A 19,303-nucleotide genomic window follows, 5' to 3' on the forward strand; every position below is an offset into this window, starting at 1 on the left:
TGCATAGCAAACAGGTAATTGTGAAGACCATGGCCTGCTAAAATACTTTTTAAATTACAGTATTTGTCACTATCTAATCTTTTCTTGGAATAACAAATGTATAATAATGCACAGAAAATAAAATCATTGTTTTGATCACCAGATTCTTTGGTATCTAGAAAAAGACTTGGCCCATAATCTACGCTACTTCATTTTGAGTCTAGAGGAATTATATGGAGAATTGCAGCTGACACTCTTTCTGAAGTTCATTACATCCAGGTCTTTAGGCCATCCAGTTCAGGGAACATGTCTATTGAATATTCCCGGTGGTGGTGTTAGAGATACAACCTGTATTGAACAGAGTGTGATGACTAGAGTGATGTTCCTACTAGGGTGTCATTATGATTCCAGTCATTATTTTATCCTTTTGGTCCATGTCCATTTTTAATAAAACATTATTTTCTAGATTTTTTTGCCAATTTCTAAGCTACATAATATCCTTTAAATAGACTTATTTTTCCATAAGTCAATCCATTTATTTTTGCCTGCATCTTTATAACCTGAGTGATACTGATATTTCAGATATCAGTAATCACTAGTATATCTGAGTGATCATCAATCACTCTGTAATATGTTTTCCTAGATTCCCAGAGTAAGCTTAAGATAATGATTTTACCTGAAAGAAGGAGCTCATAATTTACTCACCCATTGACTAAAGGTAACCTTGACATCTCCATTCCTCAGGCTATAGATGAAGGGATTCAGCATGGGTGTCACCACTGTGTACATGACAGTCACAATTCGAGCCTGGGCCACAGAGTAGCTGGAAAGAGGTCGGAAGTAGACCCATGTGAGAGTGCCATAAAATATGGCCACCACAGTGAGGTGGGATCCACAGGTAGAAAAAGCTTTCCACTTGCCATTGGCCGAGGGAATCCGGAGGACTGCTGTGATGATACAGGTGTAGGAAGCAATGGTGAAGATCAAAGCTCCATTGATACCAATCACACCCTCTGTTTGAATCATCAGGGTGTTGAGGTGGGTACTAGAACAGGAGATCTTCTATATAACTCCCGTTATGGTATAAAAGCACCCTCACACTTGGTCCTCTTCTCCAGCAAACGGGTCAAGGCCCTCTGGAGCCCAGCTTAATAAAGCTGGCTTGCTTGTAGAAGTCGCGTCTTCAGTGATCTTTTCTTTCATGCTCAGCTAAACCTACAGTATGAAAAATCAATTGAAAATATTTTAAAAATGTGTTTGAATGCTCTTGTCATATCTTTTACTATGTTACATTAATGAATTCATGTCTAACCATCCTATTAAACTGCATATATAGCACTAGATAGAAGATCCCAAATAATATTTATTGCCCTCTGTCTCATATACTAATCATACCTTTTCCACCTTTGTCAGCATAATGAATTTCTATTTTTTCCTTTGAGTATCAAATAAAAACCACTTTCCCAAAGATAGCTTCCATTCTGTTCAACCCTATTCAACTCAATTCAGATGAAGTTAAAGTCCTTTGTGCTCTTAATCTATACTGTGCACTGTACTCTTGTAATGTAGCATATGTGATAACATATTTGCAAATGTGCTTATTTTTTATACTCTACAGGAAGAATTCTCCTTTATAATCTGTATGTCTCAAGAACTTCACATAATTTTGAAAACCTAATACTTGATCCAAGAGACAGTCATCAGAACAGAGCAAAGAGACAAAGCATGGTTCAAAATTAGGAAGGGTGTCTGCCAGAGATGTATTCTGTCTCTGTACCTTTTCAATCTGTCTGCAGAACAGATCACCTGGGATACTGGGTTGTACGAGGAGGCATGTGGCATCAGGATTGGTGAAAGATTCACCAACAATCTGCGTTATGCAGATGAACAACACTGCTTGCTCAAACTGAGGAGGACCTGAAACACTGGATTGAAGCTCAACATCAAGAAAACAAAGAATCTCACCACTGGGCCAACTAACAACATCATTCTAGATGGCAAAGAGATTGAGATTATTAACAATCTTGCTTGGTACCAGCAGCCAGGAAATCAAGAGATGAATTGCATTGGGAAAGTCTGCTGTCAGGGACCTCTCCTGAGTACTGAAGGGCAACGATGTCAGGCTGGAGACTAAGGTATGCCTGACCCAGACTATAGTCTTCACAATTGTGTGCTATGCATCGGAGAGCTGGACAGTGACTAGGTATGATAGAAAGAGAGTTGATGCCTTTGACCTGTGGTGCTGGAGAAGAGTGTTCAATATACCATGGACTGCTAGAACAAACAGGTTTGTCTTTGAGAGGGTGAAACCAGGCTGCTCCTTGGAGGCAAGGATTCTGAAACTTCATCTGACATTTGGACACGTTCAAGAAGGAACCAGTTCTTAGAGAAGGATGTCATGTTTGGGAGTGTGGAGGGACAACACAAGACAGGAAGACTCTCAAGATACATCGATTCAGTGATCGGGGTAATGGAAGTAGGTGTGTCAGAAAAAGTGAAGTTGGCACAGGATAGAGCAGGGTTTAGGGCTCTTGTACATAGGGTCGCTATGAGCCACATGACAACAAAAACATATTTTATAAACATGTATGAAAATAATAATTTTTATAACTGGGAAATGAAAAATAATTCTCTAAGGACTTAGTTTAAGCTGCAGTAATACACTGAGGAAAGGATACTTTTCCTAGAATGTTTATGATAGAAATACCTTGAGCATCCGTGTAGGCTGTTTAGTTATTGCATTGTTGCAGTGTTTCTGAAGTAATAAGCTTTGAGTTTTTCAATTACCAAAACTATCATCACCATAGCTAACCTTTCCTAGAATATTTACTTAATAACAAGGACTTTTGGTTTTTTGAAGGTTTTTCTGCATTGCAACATTTAATTCTTTCAATAATCTCATGAGATTATTATTTCAAATTTTAAAGTAAGAAAACCAAGTCATAGACTTTAAATTCACAGAGTAAAAATATTAATTTAATGTCATATTTATCCAGCTTTAAGACCTTTACTATTGACTACTATCTATTATGGCTTCTTAAATTTAATCAAGATTTCATGGAACTAAGATCTGTTGTCTGACTACACATCCGAAGAATCTCTGTATTAACACCGATGTCAGAATTTATTTGGCCCAGCAGTTTTTCTTTTGGGGATATATATCCCTTTTGGTACTCAAAGAATTCCCAGAATACATAGTTTTAGGAAACCAAATTTCCATATTCTCAACTTAAATCTTTCGCTTTCCTATAATTATTTCATCTGAATGCATGCTGCCTGTCAAGATACCCCCTAACACATTATCCTGTTTCCCAGCTATCAGACAAAAGGCATACTTTTTTCATCTATGCTAGATTTTACTAGATACAGTGTCCCAGAACATAAAAATCTCAAAAGTATCAAGTCAAGGGACAACTGGAAATATCGATATAATGAATTACTTTAACGACTCAAAAATCAAAACAGGTAACAGATTAATTTCCCATCAATTGGTTTTCGACTCTTTGCTCTCAAAAAAAAAAAAAGGAGATCTGGTTTGATTTTCTCTGCTTCACTGAAAAAATTTTAATAATATACAGAAACTGTGGTTTCTGCCATTTTGAATTTTTTAATCTACTTATTTATGTGAACAAATGCTACATCTATAACAACTAAAAAACAATTGAGTTGATGCTGATTTTTGGCTCATTCAAGCAATAATTAATAAATGCATGAGCTAATTGAAAAATAAAATCCATCCACCGCTCTAGATGACGTTCCAATAAAACTAGTATTTAGATTAAATAATTATTTTCTTAATTTGCAACATATTATGTAGAACCATATGAAACTGACATTTTTGTAGGTCAAAACAGGTTAATACTAACAATATATTAAAGTTCAATCTAAGAATTCTATTCTTTTAACCAGCTGTGGGTAAGGAGTTGCACTGCCCTCTGAAAGGGACATAGTTCAAATGCACCATTTCTTTTCATGTGATTTGCAGACTCTGAAAACTGCTGGAGGGTCACCTATACATCAATTTCAACTCAGTGGCAGTCAGCTATTTGTTGTTGTCTATTATTTACTGATTAACAACTACAATAAATTATCTAAAAATTAATACTTCAAATCTTATGGTTGCAAGGGATTACAAATATATTTTCTATACTTTGCAGAGAAGATATATTTTATATGCTGTTACAGAGAGAGATGATGGATGATTGTAAAAGACTTCTGAGCATAAACATTATCACAGTGGGCTAAAATTTGTATAGGGAAAGATGACTATATATGCACCTTTAAATTAATAAATTATATGAAACACATTATATGAAACCTATTGCTATAAAAGATGCTCCTTATCTTGCATTTTAAAATTGAATCCGTTAAAAAGACTAGCCTGTTTTGCCTGATAGGCTGCTGAAACACTTTCCCACCACTGAGGCAATAATAGCCTGTAGTTACTACCTTTCAATCCTGTAACTAAGATATCCCCCCAAGACTCAACTTCCAGCCAAAGAGACCCAAAATATACTAAAGAAATACCAAGATGGAGTACACTTCTTCAAACAGCTAACCATACAAGATAAAAAATGTGACATTTTCCCAGAAGTCAAGAAGGGATAAGAAATACAGTTTAATTTAAACTGTAATATAGGAAGAGGTTGAGAAGTGTGATGTCACAAGAAGGGGTTCATAATCAAGGAGACAATTTGTAGGAATTGTTGAATATAAAACCAATTTGTTCTGTAAACTTTCACTCAAATCTTAACAAAGAGAATTAATGGTCTAAGTATCAAATCACTATGGTATTTGAAGCCACTACATGCATTTAAAAAACAATGAGTTTCAATTTTAAACCAATATTCACAATACACCAGATGTCATATGTGTGGAACTATTTCAACTTCTTCAGAATGCTTGTTTATGTAAGTTTTAGAAAGAACATTGGCTTTAATTAAAGGTCATATAGGCAAACAATGAAAACCTTTGCTTTGATACAATCTTACAATTAAAACTCAATATAATTTTATAAAATCACAGGAAAATGTACATCCTTCCTCTTCTTGAACACTTTCAATGGCAGGAAATTTCAGTTACTAATTTTTTAATGTTGTTGTTATGCACCGTCGAGTTGTTTGTGACTCATAGTGGCCCTATGTACCACAGCCCTAAACCCTGCTCTATCCTGTGCCAATCGCACTGCCTCTGGCACACCCATCCCGATTACCCCAGTAACTGAATCCATTTTTTAATAGGAAGTATAAATATCTAAATACTTCCTACTTCATCTCATTTAACACCCATTCTTCATTCTCCTTCTGTGCTTGGTTTCCCTTCATTAGTATGCCATTACTATTGGACTTAGCAAATTAAAATTCTCAATTCTTATTTACAGGGCTAGGGACCAGGTATAGTGAGTTGGTAATTTAGAAAGCATGAACTGACTCTTACTTCTGCTGGATTGTTAGTAGTCAATAGTATTCTGCTTAGGAAGAAAGTTCCAGGCACAAAGATGCCTGTAAGACTAGAGAGAGCCTCAGAAATGACTGAAGGGAGAGCTGTTTAGGACATTGATATCCTGTTTTCTTCTTAGCTTCTAACTGAGCTCTTGTAGAGCATATCAACTCTTTATAGGAAGGAGAATATGAGAAGCATCCTCGAATGGGAACAAGAGCAGAATTTTATGAAGTGTGTGAATCTGAAATATCACTGTGTGGTGTGGCAATGGGTCTGTGATTTGGAAGAATTAGATTATTGCCCCAAGTCTGCCATGAAAATTTTCATCATAACTCTGGAAAATCACTTTGTATTCATGGGCCTTAGTGATTTTTTGCATTTTTTTTTCAAATCTGGAAAATAAGAAGAATAATATTTGCTTTCAAAACAAAAATTTTGAAATGAGCAGAAAAGATTATGAATCTGAAAGTTCCTTTAAAAGTTCTATGAAACAGTAAGGAGTTGTTTCAAAGATCCAATGGGGACCTGAAAATATGGGGTAACAGTAGGCATCAATCCATGGTGATTAATTTTATTAAACACAATTTATATGAGTTATTGTTTGAAAAACAATGTGAATGTAGGAATACTTAAAACAATGTACATGAACAATGCACAATGTATTCAAATTTTGTATGCAAACCAATGCATAATTTTTTAAAAGTAGGTTCCCTATCTTTTTAACTGTTTACAATTTGTTTCCTTGACTCTTGGTTTTTTGTTTTGTTTTGGGGTGGTTTTTTTTTTACAGTTTTATGAGCTATTTTCATTCACATTGACGATCTGTAGATTTTTGAAAGTGGTGACAGGTAGATAGGTAACCAGGGTATACAGCTTGTTTGCGGAATCTTCATCCTCATTACATTTTCTGGACAACCTACATGGATGCGGTATGGGACATTCCTTATTCCTTTGGCCCAGACAGCTTTGTTAAGCCTGGTGTCAATGCAAACATCTGGTGTTCCCATCCTCTTCATGGCAAATTTCCAGATCTCCTTTAGTGCCCAAGGAGTACACTTCTTAAATCCCACTCCACGGATGCGCTTGTGAATGTTGATGGTGTACTCTCTGGTCACCACTTCGTTGATGGCAGAATGGCCTTTCTTCTTCTCACCACCCTTCTTTGAGGGGGCAATAGGGCCAGAACCAGGCTGGAAAGTGACTCTTGGTTTTTAAAAAATTTTTTTTCTTTTAAAAATGTAATCATTTATTGTTCTTTTTAAAAAATTTTTATTTTACTAGTTTTAATGACCATTTGCAGATTTTGAATTTTCATGCATTCATTGTTACAGAATTACCTCTTATCCAGTGTCTTTTTTGTCAATAAAAGAGGCATTAATCTGTTTTTTCAATAGATTAGCACACCAAGTCTGTTTTTTACTTCCCCTTTTTTATTTATATTAATTAAAAATAGGAAGGAAAGTCTTTCAGTTGTTGAGATGAGATGCAGTGAACAGACACCTCCAGGGAATGCTTGCTTTATTTAGCTTTCAACTTTAAGTCCTCATGACAACTCCCAGATGTATTGATGATTTCTGAATATTTTTATAGGTATTATCCTTGCAGAGGGTCAAGGACTGCAGCCTTCAGTATGGATTGAGGCTCAATGTCAAGAAGACAAAGATTCTCACCACTGGACCAATTGGCAGCATCAGGATTGATGGTGAAGAGATTGAGACTGTTAACAACTTTAGTTTGCTTGGCTCCACAGTCAACACTCTTGGCACCAGCGGCCAGGAAATAAAAAAAAACACGCATATTGCTATGGGAAAGTCTGCTGTTAGAGAATTCTCCACCGTATTGAAAAGCAATGGTGTCTCTCTGGAGACTAAGGTGCATCTGATACAGGCTATGATCTTTGCAATCACTTGTTATGCATCAGAGAGTTGGACTATGACTAGGGAGGATAGAAGGAGAATTGATGCCTTTGAGCTGTGGTGCTGGAGAAGATTATTGAATGTACCATGGACTGCCAAGAATACAAACAGATTCATCCTGGAGAGGGTTAAACCAGGCTAGTCCTTGGAGGCAAGGATTCTGGGGCTTTGTCTGACATACTTTGGACATGTTATAAGGAGGAACAGGTCCTTAGAGAGGGACATCATGCTTGGGAGGGTGGAGGGACAGCGTAGGATGGGAAGACCCTCTATGAGGTGGATTGATTCAGTGACTGGGGTAATTGGGATGGGTGTATCAGAGACAGAGCAATTGGCACAGGACAGAGCAGGTTTTAGGGCTGTTGTACATAGGGTCGCTATGAATCGCAAGCGACTCGACAGCACACAACAACAGCAACAACATTCCTTTTTCTCAGCAAAATATCCTGAAATATTGACCAGGTAAATTATTCAAAACTTTTTTGGGAGCTAAATTTCAAAAAGGGGAGGGGAGAGAGACCATAAAGGCTTGCATATACAGTACAGAAAGAGGCATTGGGAAGGGAAGAAAGTTGGAAAGTTGAAGACAAATGTTATAATACTCACGGTATTGTGTGTGAGAGAGAAATATCTTAGAATTATGGACTTTCTACAGAAATTTTTGAGATCCTGATTAGAGATTGTGTAGGAATTGTCAAAGGTACCCCAACACTGCTGTGTGGACATGCAGTCCTTTGTACGTACTTACCTCACTGTGGACCCCCATCTAGACTGGAACACATTGGACTTGAAATTTCCATAAACAATCAAACAACGTGTCATGTCTTATTTTCAAAGCAGCATTGAGCAGTTTTCTTAGAGAAAAAAAAAACGAGAAAAGTTGACCAGTACAGGAGAAAAAAGCACCAGAAACAGGTGAAAGTATAGAACTACCAGACTTTTATTAGTACTTCTTATCAGCACTGATGTATCAGAGTAGGATATATCTGGAAGGCAGAAGGAAACTGAGGTTTTATCAAATTGGTTTCTGCATGAATTCCATGCCACTCTTTAGCATGGAGTCCTAAGTGTGTCATTGTCCAAACACACTCCCTTCTCTGAGGAGTGTGGTCCAGGTGTTTCCAATATTAGCAACAGTGAATGCTATTCAGCAGCTAATCTGGTCCCAGAATAGGAAGGTTGATCTAGAAAACGGTTTTACTAACCTCACTCTGAAATTTGCCTCAGGACAAAAAAAAAACGTCCAACAGAAACTCAGATATAGTTAAGGTAGGTGTGGGGTGTCTCCTTGCTTGGAAATATAATTCCCCATATGATTTTGGTAAAGTAATATACATGTATTATTTTAATTACAGTAAAACGTACCTTAAGTGAAAAATGAGCCCATTTCTACCTTTGTTATTCTTTTTCTGGGGTAACATTATTAATATTTTATATATACTCCTTCAGTTGTTTTATTTACATGTCATTGTTTTGTACCTTCTAGTTGGAACTGCTAACATACTTTGACATACAGCTGACCTGCTGTAGGTTTTCAGAGGCAGTTAATTACATGGGAGGAAATAGCCCATCCTTCTCCTGTGGAGCAGCTGATGGATTCGAACTGGGTGCCTTCGGAATTGCAGCACAGCTTCTTGCCACTAGGCCACCAGAGCTCCTTTATTTACATAAATCTAATTTATTTTCTTTCTATAAAAATGGGAATGATTGTAAATCTTATTCTAGAGCTTGTTTTCTTACCCTTTACAATATATCATGAACTTTCTCTTGTGCTTTCTGATCTACCTCATTATCTTTTAAGTTTGCTTCAGAATTTTAGGTGTCCTCCACGTTACGCACATTTCTGTATTCATGTCATGTGCTTAATATTTATCGTGATTTGAGTGAAAGTTTAGAAAAGAAAATATATTTGCCATTCAATCTGTTATGCACATTGTGTTCTTTAACATTAGTTTTCATACCCACCAAATAATTGCAGTTTCCCTAATTTCTCCCTGTAATTCCGATGTCCATTAATTCTTCTATTCTTCTCTGTGTCTTCTCTTTCTTTAGTGATATTGTGCTAATCATCCCCATATTGGCTATTGTTTTTAGCTTCACCCATTTGATATGTGCCTATTATCCATTTATTAACTTTTATTCACTTATCCTTCCTTTCTCCTCCTTAATAAGAATCCAAGAATGGTTTTATCTGTGTGTAAACCTTTCAGTAACATTTAAGAGTAGTTATCTTATGCAATGTTTGTCCTTTTGTTACTGGCTTGTTTCACTTAGCATAATGTCCTCTAGTTTACGAAAAAGTTAGATTTTTAATTCACTCATTCACGGTTGCACATTTCACTGCCTTCTCTTCCCTTCCCCCTCTCCCAGTTCACTTTGCAATGCACCACTTGTTCCAAATTGTTGTCATACATATAATGCCTCATCACATATTCCTTTCAGACAATTCTTCCCTCATTTGTTCCAATTTGGCATTATCTGTCCACTCTGTTATTATTCCCCCTCCAACCCCAGCAGGCATCTGTTCCCAAACACCCTTAGTTACTCTACTCATGTGGAGATAGTTGCCAAGTGTCATGATGCTGCCAAAATAGTGACAAAAGGACATTCATACTCTGCCTGGATATGTTGTTGTTGTTGTCATGTGCCGTCGAGTCTACTGATGCCTGGATATGTTATGTTGTTGTTGTTGTTATGTGCCGTCGAGTCGCCTGCGACTCATAGCGACCCTATGTACAACAGCCCTGAACTCCGCTCTGTCCTGTGCCAATCGCACTGTCTCTGACACTCCCATCCCAATTATCCCAGTCACTGAATCAATCCACCTCATAGAGGGCCTTCCTCTCCTGCGCCGTCCCTCCACCCTCCCAAGCATGATGTCCCTCTCCAAGGACCGGTCTCTCCTCACTACATGTCCGAAGTAAGTTAGACGGAGCCTCAGAATCCTTGCCTCCAAGGAGCCACCCAGTTTAACCCTCTCCAGGACAAATCTATTCGTTTTCCTGGATATAGTACAATAAAAAAAATCAGAGTGTAATAAACAACACATATATCAACAAATGACTTTTAAAAAGTCAAAGTTATTGCTATCAAGTCATAACCAGCTCAGAGCTGGCCCAACCACATAACGTAAGCAGTCTGTCAAAAATAAAGATTCAGGAAACCTCTATAGATGAGAGAGAGAGATCTCTATATATCTATAGGGTAAGGCATTATAGATATAAATATTTGTTGTTGTTTTGTGCCATCAAGTCAGAATCTACCATAGCTGACTCTCCAGTGGTTTTCAGAGACAGTAAATAGCACGGGAGGAGACTGCCCATCCTGCAGCAGAGCAGCTGGTGTATTTGAATCACGTGCCTTTGGGATTGTAGCACCATTTCTTACTACTAGGCCACCAGAGCTTCCATGTATGTTTTTTAAAAATTGTTTTTTATTTATTGATGTCTTCATTCTGTTTTGTACAATCATTCATATATATTCATATATTTATGTATTATATATCATATATATTCTTTTTTTTCACTCACATACATTTTTTTTATACAGTCAATTCTGTGCACTGTTTTATATAATTATTATTGATCTATTACTTTTGTTTTCCCATCTCATGTCCCCACTGCACCTTACATATTCCTTCAACCCCCACTCCCTCACTAATCTCTGCTGTACTAGTGATTTCCTCTTCCTTCTTCCACATCCATTCTCCTCTTTCCCTTTAAATGATTATATGTATCTTATTCCTATTTGCTAATTGCGACAGCTATGTTGTCTTTTTCTTGATTATTTCCAGGTTGATCCTCCCTTGATTTGGTCCTTGTGTTCTTTGTCTACTCCGTCCATTTCTATTCGCCCCTCCCCATTCAAATCTTCTCTAGTTTCACAGTAGTGATCTTTTGCAGCATTTGTCCTATTGTGACTGAATTATTTCCCTGAATATAGTGCTCTCTAGACCCTCCCATGTTGTGTCATACTTGACAAGTGCTTCATTGTTTTTTAGTGCTGCATAGTATTCCATTGTGTGAATATAACAGTTTTTCTATCTTTTTGTATGTTTATGGATATTTTAGTTACTTCCATTTTCTTGATACTATGAATAGCAGTGCTATGAACTTAGATGTACATACCTCTGTTTGTGACTCAGCTCTGATTTACTTGGCATATATTCCAGCAGTGGTATGGCTGGATCATATGGGATTTCTATACTCAGTTTTTGAGAAAATGCCAAACTGTCTTCTAGAGTGGGTGTACCATTTTATAGTCCCACCAACAGTGCATGAGAATTCTAATCTCTTCACATCTTCTCCAACATTTATTGCTTGCAGCCCTGCTTTTGCTACTGCTGCTGGGATAAGATTGTATCTCATTGTTGTTTTGATTTTAATCTCCCTGATTGCTAGTGATGTGTATGTGTGTGTGTGTGAGAGAGAGAGAGAAATTTGTATTTAGAATTAGCCAGCTGGACTTAGTTTAATTGATCCCAATTTTGTTGGCAACATACAAAGCATCACAGTCAGGAGCAAGTCGAACATAGGCCTTCTTCTGTCCATCAGGCCTCATCAAAGTGTTGACCTTGGCCACATCAATGTCATAGAGCTTCTGTACAGCTTATTTAATTTGGTGCTTGTTGGCCTTGACATCCACAATGAGCACAAGTGTCTTGTTATCTTCTATCTTCTTCATGGCTGACTCAGTGGTCAGGGGAAACTTGATGATGGCATAGTGGTCAAGCTTGTTTCTCCTGGGGGTATTTGGACTGCCTTTGGAGTCTCAGCGTCTTAGGCTGCCAGGAAGTGGGTGACGTGTGGATCTTTTTTTTTTTCTGTGGATGTCCTTCAGGACTGCCTTGGCCTTTAATACCTTTGCATTGGCTTCAGTTTAGGGAGGGGCAGGGGCTTTCTTCTTCACTTTCAGTGCCAGCTTCGTAGAAAGGGATTGCTGGTGATTCTGAGCATTTCTTTATGTATTTGTTGTCTTTTTTTGTCCTATATTGGTGAATTGTCATTGTTTAGTACCATGGAGTTGTAATTAGCTGACCCTCCGTGGGTTTTCAGAGACTGTAAATTGCATAGGAGGAAATTGCCCATCTTTCTCACATGGAGAAGCTGGTGGATTTGAACAGCTCTCCTTTTGGTTGGCAGTGTAACTCCTTACTACTAAGCATCCAGAGCTCTCTGTGTTGCTGAGTAGCAAATGGGAACTTAAATGCTTGTGAACATCTATCTGAAGTGCAACCACTGGTTTATTCTTTTTTTTCCCATTAGTTAATTAATTATTCATTATCATTCAAGAATTAATTGTATCACCTGGCTGGTAATTCTTGGCTAAAGAAGAGTGAAGGAAATCAAGGCAAATGGGAACAATTAGTCTGTAGGATTAATAAATCTCAGGACCTCAACTTCCATTTGAACAACCTTATCACCAGAAAAGCCATACAGTGCCTGGACCTACTAGTAATGATTCTGAAATAGGTCACAGTAAAGGATCTCCTGAATACAGTGGGAAAATAGAACTCAAAATTACAATAAAAACCAGGCTTACTGATCTAATGGAAAATCCCAGAGACAATGATGCTTCCATAGAACATTTCCTGTGGTACAATTTTCAAACAATAGACACATTTATAAACTGAACAGTAGTACCAGGGAGACTCTCAGACATTAGGACAATCAATGATACAGGATAATAGGGCAACACTTGCCCAGGCTTAGAGTTCAGAAAATAGGAGTTTGAGGATAGGAAAAGTAAGTGAAATTGAGAGCAACAGAAGGGTAAGGTAATACAAACAGTGAAAAATTCAGTGTGAGTATTGTAATCAGTGTTCTAAAACCAACTGTGTATTAATGATTGAGTGGAATACTAACTCACTCTGTAAACTTACACTGAAATCACAATAAAAAATTTAAAAAGAAAGAAAATCTATAGTACTGGACTGGAAAAGCACATCAAAAGAGAACTGCCAGATGTGCAGGCTGGGGTTAGAAGAAGCCGTGGTACTAGGGATACTATAGCTAATGTTAGATGGATCTTGGCTGAAAGCAAAGAGTACCAGAGAAATGTCTATCCGTGTTTCATTGAACATACAAAGACATTTGACTGTGTGGATCACAACAAACTGTGGCTAATTCTGAGAAGAATGGGAATCCCAGAACACTTGATTGTGCTTATGCAAAACTTATGCTTGCACCAGGAGGTAGTCATCAGAACAGATCACGGAAACACTGCATGGTTCAAAACTGGGAAGGGGTATGCCAGGGATGCATCCTATCTGCATACCTTCTCAATCCATATGCAGAACAGATCATCTGGAAGGCTGGATTCTATGAGGAAGAATGTAGCACCAGGATTGGAGGAAGATTCATCAACAACAGTGTGTTATGCAGATAATACAATGCTGCTTGCTGAGACTGAGGAGGACCTGAAGTACTTGCTGCAGAAGATCAAGGACTGTAGCCTTAAATGTGTATTGAAGCTCAACATGAAGAAAAAAAAAAAAGATTCTCACTACTGGGCCAATTGACAGCATCATAATAGATGGTGAAAAGATTGAGATAATGAAACAAATTTAGTTTGTTTGGCTCCACAATCAGCACTTTTGGTACCAGCAGTCAGAAATTAAAAAGATGAATTACATTGGGAAAGTATGCTATCAAGGACCACTCCAGAGTGCTGAAGATCAATGATGTCAATCCGGAGAAAAAAGTGTGCCTGATCCAGGCCATAGTCTTCACAATTACTAGCTACGCACCAGAAAGCTGGACAACGACTAGGGATTATAGAAGGAGAATTGATATTTTTGAGCTGTAGTACTGGAAAGAGTATTGAATATACCATGGACTGTTAGGAGAACAAACAAGTCATCCTAAGGAGGGTGAAACCAGGCTGAGCCTTGGAGACAAGGATTCTGAAGCTTCATCTGACATGCTTTGTGCATGTTGCAAGGAGGGATCAGTCCTTGGAGAGGGACATCAGGCTTTGAAGTGGACGGACAGCACGAGAGAAGAAAATCCTCAATGAGGTGGATTAATTCAGTGACAGGGTAAATGAGGGTCAATGTGTCAGAAACAATAATATTGGCACAGGATATTGTAGGGCTTAGAGCTATTGTACACAGGGTTACTGAGTCACAAGCGACTCGACAGCACATAGCAACAGCAATAATCCCAACAGAAGTTGTTCATTAATTCTAAATTCATTCATTCAGCAAAGCATTCTGGGTTCAGAGAGACATTCAGAGAAGAGGGCAGAATCCCTACTTTTATGAAATTTAGAGCGTGCCAAAAACTATATTAAACTGTAAGGTCCAAGAATTCAGGGTTAGGGTATGTTTTGTTCTCCACAGATAGTTCATGTTTCTAAGAGATGTCAGACACATTCAATATAGAGAGAAGGAAAGCTTTAGGATTGGGTAGGACAAATAAGAGAACTGCAAGCCTGGATTTAATAAGTATTTATAACTATTATAAGAACTTACTATGATACAAGTGAGTTATTTTTTTATCACTTAGAGTTATCCTATAATGTAGTTGCTATTCCTGTTTTATACGTATAACAACAACAACAACAAAAAACCCAAAACCTCAAAGAAAAGAAATTCAAATTCTAAAATCTAAAGGAGGTAGAATTGCAACTTCAGATTTGTAAGCACTGAATTCTTGCCACTTAATAATAAATATTATGACCTCAGGGTATATGCGAGATCTTAGAATAACATAATCCAAGTAATTGTTTTACAAATGGGAATATAAAAGCCTAGAGATTTTGAACAATTATCCAAGGTAGCAAACTTCATCAAAGATAAAGCCAATGCTATAAATCAGGACTTATATTAAATCCCATCTTTTTTTTTTCTTCTACAGGACATTGCCTGTTCAAGTGTGAAGTGTCAGGGTCTGTGGTTTTTGTTTTCTTATTTCATTCTACCAGCCACAATAAATTTTACAATTTTGGGTTACAATTAACTTTTTTAGTTTCTTTATAAATTGAACTAAACAAATATTTAGACTTAAAATTTTATTTCATGTATGTCTTCCTCAGGAAGTCTTCCCTCTGATATTCAGAAAAGAAAATCAAGGAGAGTAGGTTTGAAGACTATTCAGAGCACAAGAACTTTCATAAATATTAGGACTGCAGAGCCCTTTCCTTCCTCTCCCAGAACAGCTACTGAAAAGATCCAATCACAGGAAGCAGCAGCTGTGCTTTTTCTCTGTAAAGGATGTGAAACTGCTCTACCTCCTTTCCCAGAAATAGTTATCTGAGACCCCAGCCACTTCCCTATCTTGTAAACAAACATTTGTGAGAATCCCTTTCCCCAAGTTCCTTGTAAGAGAATATAAAACCCCTCTCTAACTTTTTAGAAGTGGGAGTGGCATCCACTTCCTAAACAACATGCTTCTGGAAATTATGAACTTTGATAAATGTTGTAGAGGTGCTTCAGGCCTTTTGTTCATAGAGTTACTACGAGTCGTGCTCGGCTCAAAGGCAATCATCAATAACAACTCTAACTTTTAGTGGGCACTGGTTTCTGCTTGAGAGCCAGCCTGGCAGTTTTTCCTCAATAAACTAACTGTCTTGGCCTGAACTGAGTTCTGACCTTCCTTGACGACCTTACAATAAATAAATAGATTTTAGAGATCTTCTCTCTGTCCTCATATATTGGTTCATAGTTTGAAATGTAAACAAGTGGAGGGTGGAAAAAAAAAGCTACAGTAGTAGAGCTTTTGAATGACTGGTTTCCAATTCTTTAAGACTTGAAATCAGGACAGGAGGAGAGTATTAGAATGTTTTTATTCTAAGGAGTTTCCCCAATGCTCCCTTCATATCTCTGTTCCTCAAGCTGTAGATAAAAGGATTCAGCATGGGGGTTATTGTTGTGTACATTACTGAGAAAACTCGGTCCTTGCCGCCTGAGTAGGGTGTTGGAGGACATAAATAGACTCCAATTGCTGTCCCATAGAACAGAGAGACCACAGAGAGATGTGAAGTACAGTTGGAAAAGGCCCTTTGCTTACCCTTTGGGGAATCAATTTTCAAGATTGTCAGGACAATGCAAAAGTAAGATGTAAGGATACAGACAAAGGGTCCAATAAGCAACGTCCCTGCAACAAGAGTGAGCACCAAGTCGTTGACATAAGTACTAGAGCATGCCAGCTCCAGGAGAGGAACCAGATCACAGAAAAAGTGTGGGATAATACTGGGGCCACAGAAAGAAAGCCTGGTCACTAGCAAGGTATGGAGAAGGGCATGGAATGTGGTGACTACCCAGGACCCAGCCACCAATAAAATGCAACGTTGGGAGTTCATTCTTGTGGCATAATGGAGTGGGTAGCTGATAGCCACATAACGGTCAAGTGCCATCACAGCCAGGAGAAAGTTGTCCAGATCTGCAAATAAGCCAAAGAAATAGAGTTGTGCCAGGCACTCACCATAAGAAATCAGTTTACTTCCTGAACCAATATTATCTAGCATCTTGGGAACCGTGGTAGAAATGAAACCAATGTCAGAAACAGAGAGGTTGGCCAAGAAAAAGTACATAGGTGTATGGAGGTGCACATCAAAGCCAATGGCCAGAATGATGAACAAGTTTCCCATTATTGTGACCAAATACATGGCCAGGAAGAGTCCAAACAGGAAAGGCTGCTGCTCTGGATGCTCTGAGAGGCCCAGGAGGAGAAATTCATAGACACTGGTCTGGTTTCTTTTGTCCATATTTGAAATTCTGTATGAAATAAACATTATTGTAACATAAGTCATTTAAAAAGTAAAACATCCTCTGTTGCAAGTAATCTGAACCTTGTGTTTTTAAAAAAACTCCATGGTTGTAAATCTTTTGCTTTGATTAATCTTATATTATAACTGTGCTCTTTAAGAAATACAGTTTAAAAAAAAGAAATACAGTTTGAATCAGATGAAATTGAATGCCCTTCTATGGCTCAACTTTGAACCAAACAATAGATCGTCCTATAAAGTGAGCAATAATGCCAGATAGGAACAGACTTCTTAGAAGAGTCTAAAACAAAAACAAAACAAAACAAAAAAAAGTAAAAAACTAATTTTGTTCAAGGATAAAATTCATAAGGCAGAACAGAAAAGAAGGACAAATGGAAATGGGAAACTCAGAGAGGAAGCAGGAAGAATGAAGATTATAAGGAGTGTTATCATCAATGCCATGAAGCATAATGTGTATGAATGTTGAGTGGAAAACTAATTTGCTTTGTAAAATTTCACTCAAATCACACAAAATTTCATAATTTAAAAAGTAGTGGATGTGATTTAGTAAATTAATCTAACTGACTACCTCCTTGAAACAAATATGTAGACTTTGAGACTCAATTCTGAAAAGTTGAACCCATTGTCTCTGGAGTCCATTCCAACTCCTACTGGCCCTATAGGTCAGAGTAGAATTTCTTCAGAATTTTCGAGGTTGTACCGTTCAGGGAAGCAGAACACATCCTGACAGTGTAAACAGCTGCCTTTTCGGTTAACAGTCAAGCACTTGACCACTGCAGGGCTCCTTCTGACAAGTTGTTGTCCGACAGACAACTCTGACAAAAATGTTGAAAAACAAATTCTTTTGAGCTGATGTGAAGTAAAGAAACGAAGTTTAGAAAGCACATTTTTTTTTCATTCTCATCTCCTCCATTTGAGCCCTGTTTTATGTTCCCAGGTTTCACAAAGAAAAAGCTATACTAAAGTGCATAAAGTACTACCTCTATCTCTTAAAATCAGTAAGGATTACTTATGCTTTTTTCTGACAATATTAGGTTTCTCATTTATGAGTATTTCTCCACCTAGATAGTTTCTAATTATCTGGTATCTTGAATTAAAAAAATCCAAGGTTGTGATTGTTTGCTTTAGCGCTGACCACTTTGCTCTGAAATGAATTTGTTTCATTAATAAATTGCAAACCTAAATAGAAAGCGGAAGCTCTGGTGGCCTACTGAAAAGAAACTGTGCTGCAATCCTGAAGGCAGGCAGTTCAAGGCCACCAGCTGCGCCTCGGGAGAAGGACAGGCAGTCTCCTTCCATTAGATTAATTGTCTCTGAAAACCCTCTGGAAGGTCAGCTATGGGTCAGTTCTGACTCGACAGTATACAGCAACAACAGATAACAAATAGAAAGCCTCATATGTCTAGTTTGTCCCCTAAAATCACACCCCAATTTGTCTTTCCTCCTTACTTCACTGCCGTTGAGATGGGAGCAACTCATAACTGACCCTCTGTTTGGTTTCTGAGGTTTTAACTTGTACAAGAGAATCTTCTGTGGAGCCGCTGGTGGATTAGAACAACCAGAGAGGCATGACCTATGAGTTAACACAAAACTCTCTACTACAACTACACCACTAAAGTATCTTTGTTGTGTGCCATCAAGTCGGAACTGACTCTTGGCTGACTCTCAGCAAGTTGTCAGAGCAGTTTAATCAATTGGGAGGGGATTGTCCGTTCTTCTCGTGGCAGAGCCAGCAGAGGAAACCACCTGCTGAGTTTGTCTTTAACACTGTCAAAGAAGAGGTGGTGCAAATGGTTAAACACTTGGCTACTAATGAAAAGACTAATGGTTCGGGGTGGAGAGAGAAGTGCAGCAATGAATGAATGGAAATCCAAAATCTCTGTAAATGTTCATGAAAATTATTTAAAAAAAAAAAAGACTAATGGTTCCAACCCACCCAACCTCTCTACAGGAGAAAGACCTGGCTTTCTGCTTCTACAGAGATTAAGGAAAACACTATGGAAGAGAGTTCTACTCTGTCACATGTGGTGGCTGTGGGTTGCAATTGACTTGATGGCACTTAATCATAACAGAAAACAAAGATAACCAGGATCTCATAACTAGATAGTATTGGATCTTAAGTTCATTAGCCTTATTATGATTCAATAAAGAGAGCAGATACAATATTATCTTCATTATATAGACACAGATACTGAGATCTAGGTGAATGAAGCAGCTTTCTGATGGCCACGCAAGTA

General features: G+C 37.8%; 1 protein-coding gene across 1 annotated transcript; it reads right to left on the minus strand.

The window, feature by feature from the left end:
- Positions 1 to 669: 669 nt before the first annotated feature.
- LOC102848545 (olfactory receptor 1Q1-like) lies at positions 670 to 17,045 on the minus strand. Its single transcript, XM_006890737.1, has 3 exons — positions 16,503 to 17,045; positions 2,642 to 2,656; positions 670 to 1,038 (listed from the first exon to the last, which is right to left on the minus strand). Exons 1-3 carry the CDS (start codon positions 17,043 to 17,045, stop codon positions 670 to 672), a joined length of 927 nt encoding a protein of 308 aa, XP_006890799.1.
- Between the last annotated feature and the right edge of the window lie 2,258 nt (positions 17,046 to 19,303).

The sequence above is a fragment of the Elephantulus edwardii genome, unplaced genomic scaffold (assembly GCF_000299155.1).
Source record: "Elephantulus edwardii isolate Elephantulus edwardi_28Jun2011 unplaced genomic scaffold, EleEdw1.0 scaffold00092, whole genome shotgun sequence".
NCBI lineage: Eukaryota > Metazoa > Chordata > Mammalia > Macroscelidea > Macroscelididae > Elephantulus > Elephantulus edwardii.

Coding starts and splice junctions, on each gene's coding strand:
- LOC102848545 (XM_006890737.1), bottom strand. CDS start 17,045: ATGGACAAAAGAAACCAGACCAGTGTCTATGAATTTCTCCTCCTGGGC.